This window comes from Nannobrachium achirus (genome assembly GCF_963921795.1).
Source record: "Nannobrachium achirus genome assembly, chromosome: 13".
Classification (NCBI taxonomy): Eukaryota; Metazoa; Chordata; class Actinopteri; order Myctophiformes; family Myctophidae; genus Nannobrachium; species Nannobrachium achirus.
The window spans coordinates 47,314,992-47,333,392 of record NC_137833.1 but is presented as its reverse complement, the minus strand read 5'-3'; the positions used below and the strand labels follow the sequence as shown (position 1 = coordinate 47,333,392).

At 41.9% G+C, this 18,401-nt stretch overlaps 1 protein-coding gene across 1 annotated transcript in view; it reads right to left on the bottom strand.

Moving 5' to 3' along the window:
- Nucleotides 1-2,791: 2,791 nt before the first annotated feature.
- rassf4a (Ras association domain family member 4a) overlaps nt 2,792-18,401 on the bottom strand; it is a 42,917-nt gene continuing 27,307 nt past the window's right edge. Inside the window, exons 4-11 of the mRNA XM_080739766.1 lie at nt 14,801-14,922; nt 12,855-12,940; nt 11,063-11,232; nt 8,263-8,364; nt 7,551-7,602; nt 6,021-6,142; nt 4,339-4,436; nt 2,792-3,624 (exon numbers count right to left, since the gene is read on the bottom strand). Coding sequence (XP_080595892.1) covers nt 3,555-3,624; nt 4,339-4,436; nt 6,021-6,142; nt 7,551-7,602; nt 8,263-8,364; nt 11,063-11,232; nt 12,855-12,940; nt 14,801-14,922 — 822 coding nt within the window. The 3' untranslated portion in view covers nt 2,792-3,554. The remainder of the gene's footprint in view (nt 3,625-4,338; nt 4,437-6,020; nt 6,143-7,550; nt 7,603-8,262; nt 8,365-11,062; nt 11,233-12,854; nt 12,941-14,800; nt 14,923-18,401) is intronic.

Sequence of the window (18,401 nt, the reverse complement as noted above, 5' to 3'; positions counted from 1 at the left end):
ATTTAAAGATGCAGTTCCATGATTTTTTACTCCCCTAAAACATGATGATCAGGTATTATGATTATACTAGGAGGAAGAATTAAAAAAAAAAAAAAAAAGTCTACAGAAAGTTAAAATTGTGTTTTTATGTGGCCACACCCACCAGTTCATTAGGTATGCCTGGTTGTCAGGTGGGTGGTGACCAAGCTGAAGTTAGCCACACCCACAGTGTTGGGTGAATGGTAAAAGGGGAGGGAATGAGTATATGATGTTCATTTAATCTGTGTTTTTCGATCAGGCCTTTTGACTAAGAGGCTTTCAGCTTTCAGGAAGTAAACACAAATACACGGGGAAGACAAATCTGTACATTATAACCACACTCGGTGGCCTATTAGAATAATGTTAACTTCATAGACACATACAAAACAGAAAAAGTACACAACTATGGCACCACCTCTTTAAGTAAATAGCAGGAAGTGATACACAAATTAGGGGGAAAAGTCTGTTCCTATATTCACCTGTTGGCAGCTCTTACAGCTTACACATTATAACCCCAGTGACTCCATCTCTGACAAATGAATAGCAGGAAAGGTACAAGAATTGTAGCAGTGCCTCTTTAAATTCCCTTTACCTGTGCAAGTAGAGCCATCCGTTGGATTCAAAGAGCAACTGCAGGCAAATAACTCTACCTTGGTTAATGATGGATGGCGCCATGTCCTCCAAAGTGCCAAATGTCCTACACATGAAATAACATATTTCTTTCTAAATTAATCTTGAATGAAAAGGAAATGTGCATCTCTACGTATATTTTAATGCAGCCTGTCAGAGAGAAAGACAATCCCTCATATCAGAGTACATATTCTACAAGAATATCAATATTGTGTTTCCATTATAAACCATGGTTCTCTTATCAAAATGCTCATCAGTCCTCTATGAAGTCAGTTGTTATGACATAGTATCTACTGACATGTGACTGGGCAAGATTTCCTCCTGATCAGACATCATAGGACTGATATCACAGATGTCTGACTGTAACCTTGTGTTGCTTACATTTCTGTCTAATAGTAATAACTATTCAATCAAATCAATCAAGCTTGTCAATCGTCTATTTTCAGCGAAAATGCAGGTGGAATTCAACCAGCGTTAGTGATAGTGAAAACAAAAGAATATATATATGAATAAATAAAATCCCATTTTCCCCACAATTGGCAGTTGATTGTGCCTTCACTGGACCATTCTCACGTGCGCCAGGAATGGCTGGACCAAAGGAGAAGTTCCCAGTTCCTTTACCTTTGTGGGAATACTTTTAAAACAATACCCAATTTTTTCACAGATATTTTTTTGTGAAATTTCATTTTGAAATATTAAAGAAGAGAACCTCAAGTTACCATGTATTGTTGTACTTTAATATATTTTGATGAGAAGTATTTTCAATGGAATATATTATATCGGGTAAAATATACCCGGCATTAATGATGTTGTAACAAAAAAATAGCGTTGGTGTTCCAGGGTTAATAACATTTAGATATATTAAGATGCATTTTAATCTGTATATATGCAATCCGCAGAGTCAAACAAACAAATAAAAGGCTTAATGTTGATGCTATTCTAGGACTAGCAGTGAACCTTACTAGAAATGTTGTGGAACTGTGGGAAAGGGGAAAAGACCCCCCATCTCTCAGGATACTGGCATTGTGTTATCTGGATGGGTCACACACACACACACACACACACACACACACACACACACACACACACACACACACACACACACACACACACACACACACACACACACACACACACACACACACACACACACACACACACACACACGCGCGCGCGCGCGCGCGCGCGCGCGTCTTAGCTCATGGGAACTTGCTGGCCAAGACAGTCACTCAGTCAAGAGAACAATGTGGAAGAAAGATATTGTGGAAGAAAAAGGAAACACTAAACATGGCTCTTTTGTTAGGGGGAACAATATTAGTTGTGTATATACAGTAGGCCTACACTAAAATCCCAGTGTTCAGTAAGGGTCACATTTGTACACTCTTCTGTGTTAAATGAACACAAATTATTATTTGAACAATTTTGTAACCCATGCTTTTTTCACCCAGTGCGAATTGCCTAAACTGTAACCTATAGGGCGCTGCTCTCCCTCTGCCAACCTGAGGAGAGCCCCAAACTGAGCTCATGTTTCCTTCAGTGCATGAGGAGTGAGCAGGCCGCTTCTTATCACCTGACAGGGGGGAGCTTCCCGGTAGGACGTAGCGCGGGGAAGGAAACGCGTTATTCCAACCAGTTCCTTTCCCCTCCATCAGGCGCCCCAGCTGACCATGGTGGAGGTACTATAGAGGCATCACTGCATGTTTTTTTTAATGAGGGTACCTAAACTAGGAGACATGGGGAGAACATGCAAACTATGTAAGTATTAACAACAGCTTGTGACTAAATAAGAACTACCGGTACATGGGATCCAATGCAACACATGTCCTTTTTTCCATTTGAAAAGGTTTTTCAAGGTTTTGGACATAATGCTTGTTGCCATAGAGTCAACAGCACTGACACACCCATACTGGATAAACATATTTATTACATAGAAACATTCATGTAAAAAAACAAAACATTACCAAAAACATCCAATAGGAGTACAAATATTGGAGGAGTAACAGCCTGTCGTGAAAGATATTCTATACAAATCATTAATATATTAGGATATAAAGCAATAAAAACACTTTGTAAACAAAAGAGTTAAACAAAACAGGACATACAAATTGTAAGCATATCGTTCTAAAAGTAGAAGCACATTGGTATATAATATGGTTCAATTGCAGCCTTTATTAAATGGACAACATTCTCTGCAGTATTCTACTGCAATGGTTCTCAACCTTTTCAGGCCGCGACCCCCCAAAATAATCAATTTTGAACAGGGGACCCCCTAAAATAAATCATATTTGAACCGGGGAACCCCCGCCCTGATAAGCACTTGGAATTGTAGGAGTTGAGGCGTTCCATTTAGTTTGACCCTGAACCAAAGGAAATTATTGTGAAAATAGCTGATCTACAAGCTCACAACGCCTTGCAACGGGAGGCGTAAAATATTTGACAATTTGGCCAATGTTTGACCAGTTTTCATAAAATAGAATAGTTTGTTGATTACTTTAGTTGCAGTAATAGTCTTTTTCCCCCCCTTCTTTATCAAAGTATCCCTGGACGTATAGTATCAAAAAGTAAAAAAAAAAAGAAAAGCCCTTTAATTGTCTCTGGGGACCTCCCCAAAAACCTGGGGGTCCCGACCCACAGATTGAGAACCAATGTTCTACTGTGTAGTCAAACAATCATCATTACATCTCATTTCTACTTATCATAATGACAGTGTATTACTCCCCAAAATAACACCTTGTCATGTGGTCGTTGAACATCAGTGAGCGGCAATATTATGATGAAGCAGAAATTAGTTCTCATGCCATCACTCCTATTCCTCCTTCTCTAATACAGTAAGTGCACGCACACACACGCACACACGCACACGCACACACGCACACGCACACGCACACGCACACACACACGTACAATCAGACTCTCTCACTGGTGTTCGCTCTACCCTCAAGTTGATGTAGAATCATGGACTTCAGTGCACTGTACCTGCAGAGGATAGACAAGACAAAGTATTAGTCTCTCTGGTTCTGTGTGTCTCTCGTTCGCACGCACGCACGCACGCACGCACGCACGCACACGCACACGCACACGCACACACACACACACGTGTTGTCCATTGACAGAGAGAGGCAACCACAATAATATCTGAACAACAATACAGATGGCAGCACATCCAAGTGTCCAATTTGGTGTGTCACCTGCTTCAAATTAATCTTTAATGATATTGTCATTGTCACCCTGGTGTCCTACCCGACACCAGGGTCTGAACGTCTCCATGGAAGAGTAGCAGACCATCTCCAACCACGGCAGATGTACTAGTTATATTGTATTAACATACTCTACCATACAAATTGGATAAAATGTTGATGTTTTATTCATTCAAATAGGTCCCGGGTCCAGTGGCATCAGTTCAGAAAAAGGTAAGGTATGGCAACATGACTGGTGTCTTGCACGCGCGCCTTCGCAAGACACCAGTCATGTTGCCATACCTTAGCAAAGACATTCATGGATTTATATTTTAATGTAACTTGTATTCTCCCCCCTGGACCCAGGGTATGGCAGCTGCATAGCTGCATACCCCTGCCATACCCAATTGACGCTCCTGCCCGGGTCATAGCTTTAAGGTCAGCAGGGAGACAGACATATTGTAGGCATTGGCTTCATCTATAGAGTGTTCAGTGGAATGAGAGAAACACTTACTTTTTGGTTAGTTTGGACACTTCACGTTCCTCCTCTTCTTGCAGCTTCTCCACAAAGCTGTCTAAAACTGGAATCTCAAACTTGATGTACTGGGCAACCTGGGGAATGACAAAATAACAAAGCAACAACAACTAAAGACATCTCGCCAAACATACTTGAGTATTCAAAATTACACGCTTTAAAAAAATAGAGGGAAGGATGGTCTTAAATCATTCAAACAACTAAAAGCTGAATTTGGACTCCCGAATACAGTTTTCTTTCTCTTAATTCGGAATACTCTGTGCGATTGGGAGGGGTGAAATTGCCAATTCCCAAGATTTTCAGACATATATGCCTATGCCCATACAAATAATTTGAAATGTTCGTCTTGATATGAGCCACGGATGTTGGGCAGGCCATAAAAAAAAGAGCACTTGCACGTGCTGCTACAGATATTCAAGTAAATGTACTTGGTTACTGTCGACCACTGTCTATGAGAATGACCCCAGATAATACTTCCTCCTCCAGCATCAAGACTGTTTTGTCATTACCATGTTTTGTTATGACTGTCTTGCACAGAACTATGCAGTCAGGTGGCTAAGGCCCATTGTTACATCAGTCCCCAAACAGGATCTCTATTCTCAGATTGCTAAAATTAGCCCAAAGGTCTATTATTGGTCCATTGTGTCATTCTTTCCATGTTGGGGACTATGGGACAAAATGGAGGGCAGATGGCAAATATAGACCTACGGAAAGACACCTGGCTAGCTAGACAGATAACACTAGAGCACAGGTTTTCAAAGTGGGGGCCACCAGTGGGCCCAATTGATTAAAAAAAAATAATAATAATAATACAAATAAATGTATAACTAGAAGCAGTGTTCTTCCGAGCACAGGTCTCCACCAGGTGTGGTAAGTTGGTTGTGGGTTGGGTGGTATTGAAATAGGTAGTTAAGCTATGTAGCGCGCTACTTGTAGCTCGCTACTGCCCATCACTGTCCTTACTTAGCTCTGAATTCTGCAGACACAAACACATTTTTGGAACTAAATGCCTCAAATCATGAATGCAGCGTCCGATTTTGCCGTGAAAGGCAGAAGACCTGGCAACCTTTTCACAATGGCACTTTATAGCGCCACCAGGAATTTAGGAATTTTGTACAGCCACTACATTCTGACTATGCTTTGAAACAGAGAATTGACTCAATACATCTAATAGCAATATCAACCTCTGGATCAAACTTGTTCGCCATGAGGTGATGATGTTGAAATTCTGGTTAGCCAGCAGATCCCGTAGCCTAGCCAAAGACATTTTGCAATAATAATAACAAAAAAATAATTACATTTAAATTCCTAAGGTTATTGTGGGGGTTTAAAAAAGGTGGCCACGCACAGTCAGAGGCTATGGTCCTTGGTACGGAAAAGTTTGGTAACCCCTAGGCCCTAGATAACTTATGTCAGTCAGTGTCTCTCAAACTTTTTCATGTCAAGGACCTCCAAATTAATATGTATATTTGGCCATGGACTCCCATCTGAAAATATGTTGTGCCAGCCAGGGACCTCCATACAAGATGTGTGTTGTTAAAATGTTTTCAAAAATATTCAAACTTGTGTTCAATAAGTTTTGAAAATAGCAGGGGTTAAACTGGACAAACTGATCCCGGAAGCTCCCCGGTTGGTATCCACTTTGAGAGGCACTGACTTACGTCATATGTGACCTCCTCTCCCAGGTCTGACTCCATGACGAAGATCTTGGAGATCTTCTCACAGGGTCCGTAGAGCACTCGCGTCACCAGAGGGTACTCCCCGTCCCTCAGTCTGGTCCTCTCTGTCAGAGATCAGAGAAAAGCCACTTTACCACTTTAGCTCCATTTTATACCTAGGCTGTTGGAAAATAGCCGATGAACAAGCTCACAACGTGTGCGTTGTGAGCTTGTAGATCTGCTATTTTCAAACATTTTGTACTTTTACTTTTGATACTTTAAAGGAGCTATAGTCAACTTTTTCATTGTAGGGCCGACACTTTGTTTACATCCTAGTCTATAGACTAGAATGTAAACAAAGTGTCGGTCTGACAATGGCCAAAATGATTATTTCATAATTATTTTACGCTTTTTGTGGTCATTTTTGAATAGAAACACATATATGAAGATTATTTTTTTATAAAATATTTTCGAAACATTAATTTTATTTTAGCATCCGTTTTTCAAGAAAAAGTTGACTATTGCTCCTTTAAGTACATTTTGGTTTTGTACTTTTACTCAAGTACATTTAGAATTTTGGACTCACACCAAAATACCTCTCATACCATGAGAGTGGAATCCGCGTTCTGCCAATGCATTTCAATGAGAATGGAGCGGTTTCATGCCAGCAGAGGATTTCTGCAAAAAACGCTCCACTCTCATTGAAATGCATTGGCAGAACGCGGATTCCACTCTCATAGGTATTTTGGTGTGAGGGCACCCTTACAGAGTAAGTAAAACATGTGAGTACTTTTTCCACCACTGCTGAGAACACACTCATGTGCAGAGGCGTAATTACAGAAAGAGATAGTGGGTGGCAAAAATATATATATATATTACCACTTTAGCCTAATTTCTAAAATAGCAAAAATAGTGCATCTACAGGCACTCAACGTGTATTTGTTTGGGGGCGAAAATGTTTGAAGATGTTCACCTATATGACATTCCCAAAATTGGGATGCCACTAGGGATGGGACGATATGAAAATGTCATATCACGATTATTGTAACAAAAGAGATCACAATTTACGATATTATCGCGATAATCAAAATCCATTATCCCGGGGCGGAACATTTGCCAAACAATTGCCAAACTACAAGCTCACAGCGCGTCGCAACGGCTATTTTTTGGCAAAGACATTTGATAGAGAGTGAAAATGATATACGTATATTATAAGTACCTTTTACCAATTATAGAGGGTTTAAATGGTATCGGATATTCAGCTTGGCAAATAAAAGGTGAATTGATCCCAGTGCATGACGGAGGACGATATCACGATAAATTAAATCTCCACGATACGATTAACTTGAGTGTTTTTTATCACAATAAACGATAATATCGCTTATCATCCCATCCCTATAAAATAGCTGAATTTGATGTTAAATGTGAACTCGTGGCAATTTCCATCGCCTGATGCCCCAAACGACGCCCTTGCTCATGTGCCGACTGGAAAAACTGTAGCGACAAACAAATTGGAGAGAACGTTGGACTCACCGCCAGACTCATGCACCATGTAGAGAACGAACTCATCAGATTTATTCTCCACCTTGATTGACACACAGACACAATTTAGCCAATTAGAACAGTGGTTATCAAAGTGTTAGGCCAGGGCCAGGGCTCCTTGAGGGGGGTCCAAGGGTAAAATATTGATATTTATTGAACCAAGTTTAGTAGACAGTTATGGCCGTGGCTGTAAATTATATGAATGTACAGCATTTATTATTGGCATTCGGTTTACACACATATTTACACTCAAAATACCACAAGGAAAATAAGCTCTTGAGCGTTATACATGTACTTTGACTAAAGCACTGTAGTAAGGGAAAGTTAGCCGAGTGCTGGACCAATCTGGGAACTAAATCATTACCAATAGCTTTCCTCACAAATGTGTTCATGAAGGTGTCTACTATCACCTCTGAACCTTTTCAATCACAACTCCCTTGACAAACTTTGTGGGAGCCAATCAAAGTTTGGGGGTATCCCGAGGGCCCGGAATTAAAGGGGGAAAAATAAAAAATGGCCAATATGAGCGTATGAGGTGTGTAATTAGGGTATTTTGGGGCTGCTGAATCCATTACAACCATTAGTTATCTGTAGAAATTGGTAATGATTTAGTTCCCAGATTGGTCCAGCACCAGCACTCTGCTAACATTCCCTTACTACTGGGGTTGAGTACTCTGTCCACAGCCACTGGCCCGTGTCTTACCCTGAACTTGTGGAGCAGCAGGTTGAGGACCTGTATGGTGGTCATGGAGCTGCAGACCCGCACGTTGGTGACCGAGCCGTAGGCTGGAGTGAACACGGACGTCTGAGGACAGGAAGGGGGGAGACGGAGAGCTTTAGGACAGTGGTTCTCAACCTTTTCAGGCCGTGACCCCCAAAATAATCATTTTTGACAGGGGACCCCCAACCCTGCACAAGCACTTGGAATTGTAGGAGTTGGCATTACATTTAGTTTGACTCGATCTATTCCATTGTGTAAATAGCCGATCTAGATGCTCACAACGCCTCGCAACGCGAGGCGTTGTGAGCATGTAGATCTGCTATTTTCACAATTTCTGCCTCTAATATTTGACAGTTTAACCAATGTTTGACCAGGTGTACTAAAAAGTCCTTAAATTGTCACTTTAGAAATGCACAGATACCCTGTATAGACTTATACTGTATGTTGGTCTGTTTACTGTTGAGTGAGAAAACAATGTTAACATTTGGCCAAATATCTGGGGACCCCCCCCGAAATAATTTGGGGACCCCTCTGGGGGTCCCGACCCACAGGTTGAGAACCATTGCTTTAGGAAAAGAACACCGCGGTCCCTCTTTTCTGTTCATCACTGGACAGTGGACACTGTGTGCCGTCCGCCAGAAAGCACACATTTAGAACAGGAAGCTGAAGACATCGAGGAAGGAAATACCTGCATGGGGTCCTGCAAACGGAACCTTTTTCCACAGCACAGCTGTGTGTGAGTGCATGTGTGGAATGTATGTGCGTGTGTACGGAGAGAGAGAGCGTGAGTGGAATTTGTGTGTGCATATGTACCGTACATAGTATCTGGTTCTCAGTTATTTTGGGGGGGTACCCCGGATGTTTAGGTTAATATTCTTAATATGTTCTCGCTTCACATTAAACAGACCAACATACAGTATTCGTGTATACATGGTGTCTGTGCATTTCTAAAGTGACAACTGAAGGACTTTTGAGACCTTTTTAGTACCTCTGGTTTATCATTAGCCAAATTGTCAAATATTAGAGGCAGAAATTGTGAAAATAGCAGATCTACATGCTCACAACGCCTCATGTTGTAGATCGGCTATTTTCACAATGGAACCGATTGAGTCAAATTAAATGTAATGCCAACTCCTACAATTCCAAGTGCTTATCAGGGAGGGGGGGGGGGGGGGGTCCCCAGTTGAAATTTGATTATTTTGGGGGTCGCGGCCTGAAAAGGTTGAGAACCACTGGTATATACCAGTATGTGGGGAATGGATCCTGGCAACATGCAAGGTACACATGCACACGCACACACACATGCACACGCAAACACGCACAATGTTAATCTCGCTGTGAGATAGTTCCATTTGCACACACTAAATAACGCACACACACACGCACGCACGCACACATTCGCCCACGGAAACTTTGCATTCTGCAGCACATTCATGCAACGTGCGTGGCAACTGTGCCATTGTGAAGCACTCAGCGACTGTACGGGCACACCCCTCGCAGGAAACCACTGCCTCTCCGCACCTGGAGCTATTACAGTATGTCAACAGCGGGAATACATTAAAATGTGTGCACGAGAGTTTGTACATGCACGCGCGCGCCGTTACCAGTGGTGCACACTGCACAGTAACCAAGTACATTTACTTAAGTACTGTACTTAAGTATACTTTTGAGTTATTTGTACTACTTGAGTAATTCCAATTTCCAATACTTTTACTTCTACTCCACTACATCTCGGACCAAATATTGTACTTTTACTCCAATACATTTATTTCAAAACTTTAGTTGCTTGTTACTCGGCAGGTATCTACATTATAATATTATAAAACATACATAAATCACTTTAGCCCTTTTTTATACCTAGGCTGTTTGAAAATAGCCGATCCACAAGCGTTGTGAGCTTGTAGATCTGCTATTTTCAAACATTTTGTACTTTTACTTTTGGTACTTTAAGAACATTTTGATGCCAATACTTTCGTATTTTTACTCAAGTATCCACAACTTTCCAACATCCCATCGTGCATTGCGCAGAAGTTGCAGGAGCTTCCGGCGCCGCAGCCGAGTGTGATCTACAAGCTCACAACGGTTGCATCTGCGACGCGACGTGAGCTTCTATGTCTGCTGTTTACCGGAAGTGTCCTACACATAATGCTCCAGTAAATGTTTGCGGAAACAGGTGGATACATTTTGAATTCCAGACTTTTTCTTGTAACGGAGTACATCTACATTGGAGTATTGATACTTTTACTTAACTCATTTGTAGCCGATCCCGAGTATACTCGCGAAATACACTCGAGTATTTATAGTGCCGATCCCGAGTATACGCGCGATATTTACTGTATATTCAGTAAAGCTGGCAAGGGCTACGTACCGTCCGTTGGAAAGTGCTGGCACGGGTGGACTCGCCGATTCATCATCATCGCACATCCACGTGCACACAATAGTGATCCCTTAACATGGAAGCCAACGGTCTTTCTCATCTTTGATGTCCATTTTCTCCAAAAAACACTTTTGATGCCAAGGATGGCATTGGATTCTCGCTAAAATAGTACAAGCTGAAAGGCATCGATCCGCCATTACTGTTTATGTTTTGGACGACAACACTTCCGGGTAAATCTCAAACATCGTCAAGTAGGGAATTGTGAGCGCGATCTACTTCCGGCCTTCAAAATAAGAGACTGGCCGCGGACGGAGCAGGCAGCCGGCAGCTTGGATTTTTAACCCTTTCATGTCTGGAGCACTAAATGGGTTAAGTACAAAAGGTGAGTACAACACTGGCCGTTACCTTGTGGTTGTAAAAATGTCCGTTGATGGAGAAGCGGTGAGCGCGGAGGCGCTGCAGGTCGCGGGTGCTGTGGGTCTTTGGCCTCCTCTGGACCCCCATGAAGGAGGCGTCGCTCCGGGTCCTCAGCAGCTGGGGGGCCTCATCCTCGTCCTCCTGGCTCCCGGTCAGGGCTGTCACCATTATATGACATTTTACATGACCATTAACCCATTCAGAACGGGTACACATTACTGTGTATCATTATTTTATGCTTTAACTATTGAAAAACAGCAGATATACAAGCTCACAGCGCGGCACAGAGTGCCGCGATGCGAGCTTGTAGATCTGCTATTTTTGAAAAATTTTGAAAATTTGAATTTTGACCCGATTCTATAAGTGTCTTTTGAATCCTTCTAAGGTTTTTTGAAAAACCTATGTTTCTATGTCAGCAATCTGGCCAGCCATCGTCAAAGAAAAGGTCCTTTTCGCTTAACTGGAGCTCAGTTAGTCTGTTCGTGAGAGGCTACTATGTCAGTGGTTCTCAAACCTTTTCATGTGAAGGACCCCCAAACTGATATTTATTTGGCCACGGACCCCCATCTCAAAATATTTAGTTCCAGGGACCCCCCAGAAGCAAAATTTGAGTTACAAACGTTCGCTTTAAAAATACATATATTCAAAGATTTACACACATTTTCACACTTTTTCAAAAATAGCAGATCTAAGAGCTCGCAGCGCGGCACCGCGCTGTGAGCTTGTAGATCTGCTATTTTTCAAAAAATTGTCACTCAAAATAATTGATTAACGATTAACGATTTAATTGTGTTTTTGTCGTTGACAATTACATTTCTGTTTGGCTTGTAGGCTTTGAAGTTGCACATGGCAGATATGACACATAACCTAAATATACAAAGAAATGACTGACATATTTGACAACTCTATACTTAAAAAAGAACATTGATAGTGGAAATAGCCGATGTGACACGACGCTGCCTTTTCCACTATTTTTGAAAATGTTTGAAACTATATGAAAACTTTTCTTTGTCAAATAATTGCATGTAGATCGGCTATTTTCACAATGTTCGTCTCTTGCTTACTTAATATTTGTCAGTTTGTCCAGTTTGGTCTTGAAAGTCCTTAAATTGTCACTTTATAAATGTGCAGATACCCTGTATACACTTATACTGTGTGCTGAGAAGTTTTGACGTTTGAGAACCACTGCAAGTCTAATCCATGACACAAATAATCAACCCTGTTTGAATGAAGCTGAAATAGAACACAAAAGTCTGCATCTTGAGCTTGAGAACACGAATGCGCTCTGAATCTGATGGATATTTATTTAGTTTGTTTTTATTTTAGACTCTTAAGATACTTTTGTTCTTGTTTGGATGAATTGCTTTTCATTATCGTAATGGCGTTTCAGTGTACTTCTACTTTGTGGGTAGCGATAAAAAGCTTAACCTGTGTGACATCATGTCACCTATCACCATGTCGCTAATCTGATTCACGCTGGTCTCTTGTTGTGACCAGCTGTGCTTTACACGTGAGAAGAGGCGGGTTTTCCTCTGGAACTGCTGAGGGCAGCACTTCTAAAACGGTAATCTCGGCTTCACAGTGTGTGTGTGTGTGTGTGTGTGTGTGGGCGTGTGCACATGTCCTGTGACCATGTTTGTCGGGGGCCACAGGACATTATCTTACATGTGCTTGGATGTGTGTGTGTGTGTGTGTGTGTGTGTGTGTGTGTGTGTGTGTGTGTGTGTGTGTGTGTGTGTGTGTGTGTGTGTGTGTGTAGTGTACACAGTGTACTACTTACTAGTTGGAAGTGCAGCCGTCTCTCTGGACAGAAGATTATTGTTAAACTCTCCAGCCGCTTGCTTTGCGACAGGAGATCGCGCGTTCCTGAGAACATAGAATAGTTAGGCTGCAGCTACATTTCCTCCTCCTCAATATTCACTCATTCCAAAGACAATAAAGCAAGCGATACAATACAAAAGCATTACTTTGAATAACATTGTACAAGCATGGAAAGGTATATGCTTAGGATAGGGGAGAGTGTTTTTTTGCAAGTCTTTCAGTCCGAGTGTATCAAAAAGGCAATTTGGTTAAGGCAGCGGAAGCTTATGATTGTTGTTTGGGACACGGTCAACACAATCCTCTTAGTTATTTTTTGTGTTCAATCTGTGATATCTTGAGATATTTTGGTATTTCAGCATGAGTAGTGATGCATTTTGCATCATATGATGCAGCCAGCATGATGCATCATATGATGCAAAATAAATGATGCAACAATACAATAAGATCTGGTTGTCCCAGAGGTGGGCCTTTAAAATAATGGTCAATTCTATCAAACTAGAAGCTCGGCCGCCCGAAGATGTCCTCCTTTTTGGTTAATATTTTGAATACAATATAATAAGCTTGGGTTTCCATGACATAATACAACGTTGGCTCCTGCTGATGTTTCAAAGAAATCACATGTCACTGATTCAGAGCCCCCAGGTGACTAACAAACGCTGCATGTTTGGAAAGCCGGGAAAGAGAGGCACAAAGATCAAAGGAAAGAATTCTACTGTGGCCAATAACGGATACATTGTTATTTCAGTTATGTCACAGCAATAAAAGATTTCCCCCCATCTCTGCTGTACTCAGTTTCCATGTTTTGAGTTTGTGGATCGGCAGTTTTTCCCAAATAGCCCCAGAATATGTGTGCCATGCAGGGTTAATGTGCTAGCAGCTAGGGCATTCACGAATAGTGATTTTTAGTATTCTAATTATTCGAACTCAAAGTATTCGAATAGTCGAATATTCGACAGGACTTTCCAAACTGTCAAATATTAAGTAAGCAAGAGGCGAACATTGTGAAAATAGCCGATCTACATGCTCACAACGATCTGCTATTTTCACAATATTTATCTGTGGAACCAAGTCACATTAAATGTAATACCTACAATTCCAAGTGCTTGTCAGGGTGGGGGTCCCCAGTTCAAATATGTTTATTTTGGGTGTCACAGCCTAAAAAGGTTTGAGAACCCCTGGTATAGAGCATTAACAAATTCATCCACCAGGGGCATTGACCACGCATGTTTAGCCACTTGAAAAAAAAGTGCACTGGGAATGTGTTATGTATTATTATGTTGGATTGTTTGCACTGAATTTAAAAAAAATGTTTAGCCTCTTAACTACGACTAGACATTACAGCTGACAATGTGTTTGGTTGTTGTTTAAGGAAATCATTATTGTCAGTATAGTATGAATGGCATCTCGCAGAGACATGAAACGTGCTTGTGGAAAGGAAATCCAACACTCGATATATATACGGTATGTAATTATGTCTCATATTAACTTTGCATTTAATCTTAGCATGTAGAGCAGCCATTTTTGGCTAAGAGGTTTGGGGTAAAAAGAAGCAGGTCAAGTATAGAGCCTTGGGGAACCCGGTCAACTAAGTATTATAGGGTTTAAGTGGTTAAAGCGTTCAATTGACTTGAAAAGGCTAGAGGAAAATAGTGAGACTAATTTACAAATGTATATAAGCCGCGCCGTTGTATAAGCCGCAGGGTTCAAAACATGGGAAAAAAGCCGCAGCTTTTAGTACGGCAATTACGGTATTATGTATTGACACAGATATGGTCCCTCTCTTACAGTAGGCTACTGTGTAAGAAGAAAACATTAGTGAGATAAGCAGACAGAGGCCCCTGGTCACCACGAGCATGTTTGTTCCCATGACTTTGTACAAGATGATGAGAGTCTATCGTCTCATACCGATTGGCTCCCGTGGTGGAGTAATGGAATCTTTCGTTGTCATCTTGCATCTGGAGCCTGATTGGTCGACGGAGACCCCAGTAGATGTTCAGTAACCCTTCAAGTATCAGCTCTCCGTCCTCCTACACACACACACACACACACACACACACACACACACACACACACACACACACACACACACACACACACACACACACACACACACACACCAGAACCCTGGGTCAGAGAGGATATCCTGTTGGCCGGCGGCCACAGCGGCTCAATATCAGGTGTACGTGCGGGAGCAGTGGCTCACAGCCACCGAGGTTGAGCCCTCTCATCTTGGACAAAGCCGAGCCAGACCGACACACGCCCTGCTGACGAGAGGTGAGGTCACCTCTCATGTAGCGAGGCGGCTACATGAGTCAAAGAGACCCGCCGCGTCTCTTTGACAATCTCCTCAGGTCACGTACGCACCAGCGAACATTTTTATTTCACGTAGCGGACAGCTACATTTAGAAGACGACGTGCTATGTCATTGGTGCAAGAATAGGGGAAACCTATTCCTCGTAATTACAGCCCTGTATCATTTTATGTTGTAAGTCTTAGAGAAGGTTTCCAAATCGACCCTTACTTGAAGAGGGGGTCCGGGACCCCTAGGGGGTTCTCAGAGTTACTTCAGGGGGTCCTCCAAATCTTTGTTTGATAGAAACCTTTTCTATATTAACCACCCTATTAGCATCCATATTCTGAGGACATTAGCCAAAAATAGCAGATCTACAAGCTGCGAGGCGTCGTGAGCTTATAGATCGGCCATTTTCGACAAAGAGGTTTTGAAGAGGGGGAAAAAGAGCAGACCAAGGACAGAGTGAAAGGTTGAGTTTATTAAGTATTGACGGTTCAAGTGGTTAAATATCTGAAAACACAAATTGACATGAATCCAAAATATACCGATGATTGTGCTGTCAAACAATGAAACTATATGGAATCTATGAAAAGGTTGTTGGGGTCCCTGCTTCATCTCTCTCTCTCTCAACTAAGGGGTCCTTGGCCTGAAAACCTTGAAGACCAAGGACCAAGAAAAAACAAAAGAAAAAAAAAAAAAAACGTTTTTGAATCACTGCTCTAAGCAACTGCTACACATCAGAGACAATAATGACAATTTCGAGTTTCAAGTTTCAGTCTGGTTTTTATGAGAGGCATGATACTAAAACGGCTCTCCTCAAGGCTCTCAAATGACATCCTTATGAGTGCGGAAGGATGCTGGAGAGCGTTCAGTTCCAGGGGCGCTGGAGAGCGTTCAGTTCTGTTGCCTCTCTTGACCTGTAAGTGCAGGCAGGGACGTGCTGGCCTGCTGGGCCCCTGATTCAGCCCGGGAAAAAGAGTTGGAGAGGCCCTCATTGCGAGTAGCAGCAGAGCTATAGAGAGAGATCTCTCTCTATAGCGCTGCTGCTACTCAAAGATTTGCCATTTCAGATCATGACAAGTGACAAGCCAGTGGGCCAATTACTGTACATGAGTTATATTTCGTCGTTGTCAGGTGGAAACCTTGTATGTCCAAAACCGTTTGTTTTGTATTTAACATTTTAAAAATGATTTAAACTAGTGAAAACAGCCGATCTACAAGCACACAACACCTCGCTCCGCGAGGGGTTGTGTGCTTGTAGATCTGCTGTTTTCACTACTTTTGTGCAACGGCCTTGTATGATGAAGCAGGGCTTTGCTTTGCGAAAAAATTTATACATTTGAAACTTGGAGATATGAGGTTTCTACCCGACAGTGACGATTTACTTTGTTGGCCGCCCAGCCCCCAAAATGGAACGAAGGCCGATATTTTATTTGTATTTTTTTCCTAATGGCCGGCCTGGACCGGCCAGGAATGAACCAGCCGTTCGGCTTTTCCCAATGGCCAGCACGTCCCTGCTTCTTAGCATGCTTCAACAGTGGGTGGGTTTAAATGGGTGGGACCATTACACATTTGTCTCCTATTTTGTCAGGTAGAAGTGCTGCTGTGGCCACCCAATCATCTGTTCCACTGACCTCTGAGTCGAATCCATGGTCGTATTATTTTCTCCCTTCCTCTTGGTGTCCTAATTAGTGGTTTTCCGTGCATTTCTTATCTTGTTAAACAAACTTTTCTTTCAACCACATGACCCTTAGAGGGCTCTCGGTCTTACAAGACTGCTTAACAGTCAACGATTGGATGCCATGATGTACAATTTCCTGCATCTTTATCCTGACAAAAGTGAAGTCCTTATCCTAGGCCCTGAGTGCATCTCTGAGAACATACAGTATGTAGCAAATGTGAAACATGCCTCAAAAAACCTGAGACCAACATGAATTTTGAGTTACACATTAAGGTGGTCCAGTCGTGTTCTTTCCAATTAAGAAAACTTTGCAAAAATGTAATCCATTCCAACTGTTCAAGTCTCAAAAATATCATTCATGCTTTTGTTTCATCTCGTCTCAATTACTGCAACGCACTTTTTACCGCCCTGAGTCGCTCCTTTATGTCTTGGGTCCAGTTGGTACTTTTAATCACCTATAAAGCATGACTGAATTAAATTTGTTATTGGTTTCCTTCGATTCATATTGCCCATTGAGTCCCCTTGTTGTTGAACTGTGCTACACAAATAAACTCGTCCTGCCTTACATAGCCTGGCCCAACTTTACGGAATTACTGCATTCCCTTGACATTGCCAAGTTCTGTCAGGCCTTTCCTGAAAACTAGGCTAAAAAGTAAGGTTGGCTAAGGCTTTGCAGTGGAAGCCCCCACTCTCTAGAACAGTCTCTTGTGTACAAAAGTCAGGTGATTGAAATAAGTTGTTGAAACTCACTTGTTTCATAAGCAAATGCAGCAATTAATCTGCCAAGAAGAATCATAACTGCAGCAATAAACTGAAAGATTAAGTTACATCATCACCACATGCTGATAGAGCTGCAAATGACGCATTCTAAACAAAGAAAAACCCTGTTTGTGTGAAATAGCCTTCGTGTTGTACGTGTTGTATATTCTGCATGTCTAGTGAACATAATGTAACCAATATTTCACAATTCTACTGTTGGCATCACTTTGTTTTATGCTTCAGCTATTATCATGAAAGACATACTGTAAGTTCCCAATTAAGTTGTCATAACGTCGACTCCATGAGTTATTCTGAGACGAGATCTACTCGTACTGACTGAGATGTACTTCTGTAAGCTACATGACCTTGAAAAGGCACCGGCCTTGTTGTTAATAACTAGTGGGAACTAGGTTTGTTTTTCCATGCGAGTCATTCATGCCCAGGGCCGTAGCGCGTCTATACTAATCAGCGCTCTATGCGAGCTCTCTCGAATGCGCCTCTCTCCACTACTAGCAATACTTTTGTACTTTTATTCAAGTGCATTTTGAATTCCAGACTTTTACTTGTAACAGAGTATTTCTACATTGCATATAGATACTTGACTTCAGTAAAAAAAATGACAGTACTTTTTCCACCACTGTGTGTGTGTGTGTGTGTGTGTGTGTGTGTGTGTGTGTGTGTGTGTGTGTGTGTGTGTGTGTGTGTGTGTGTGTGTGTGTGTAATCAAAATCCATTATCCTGATCTACAAGCTCGTAGAGCTTGTAGATCGGCT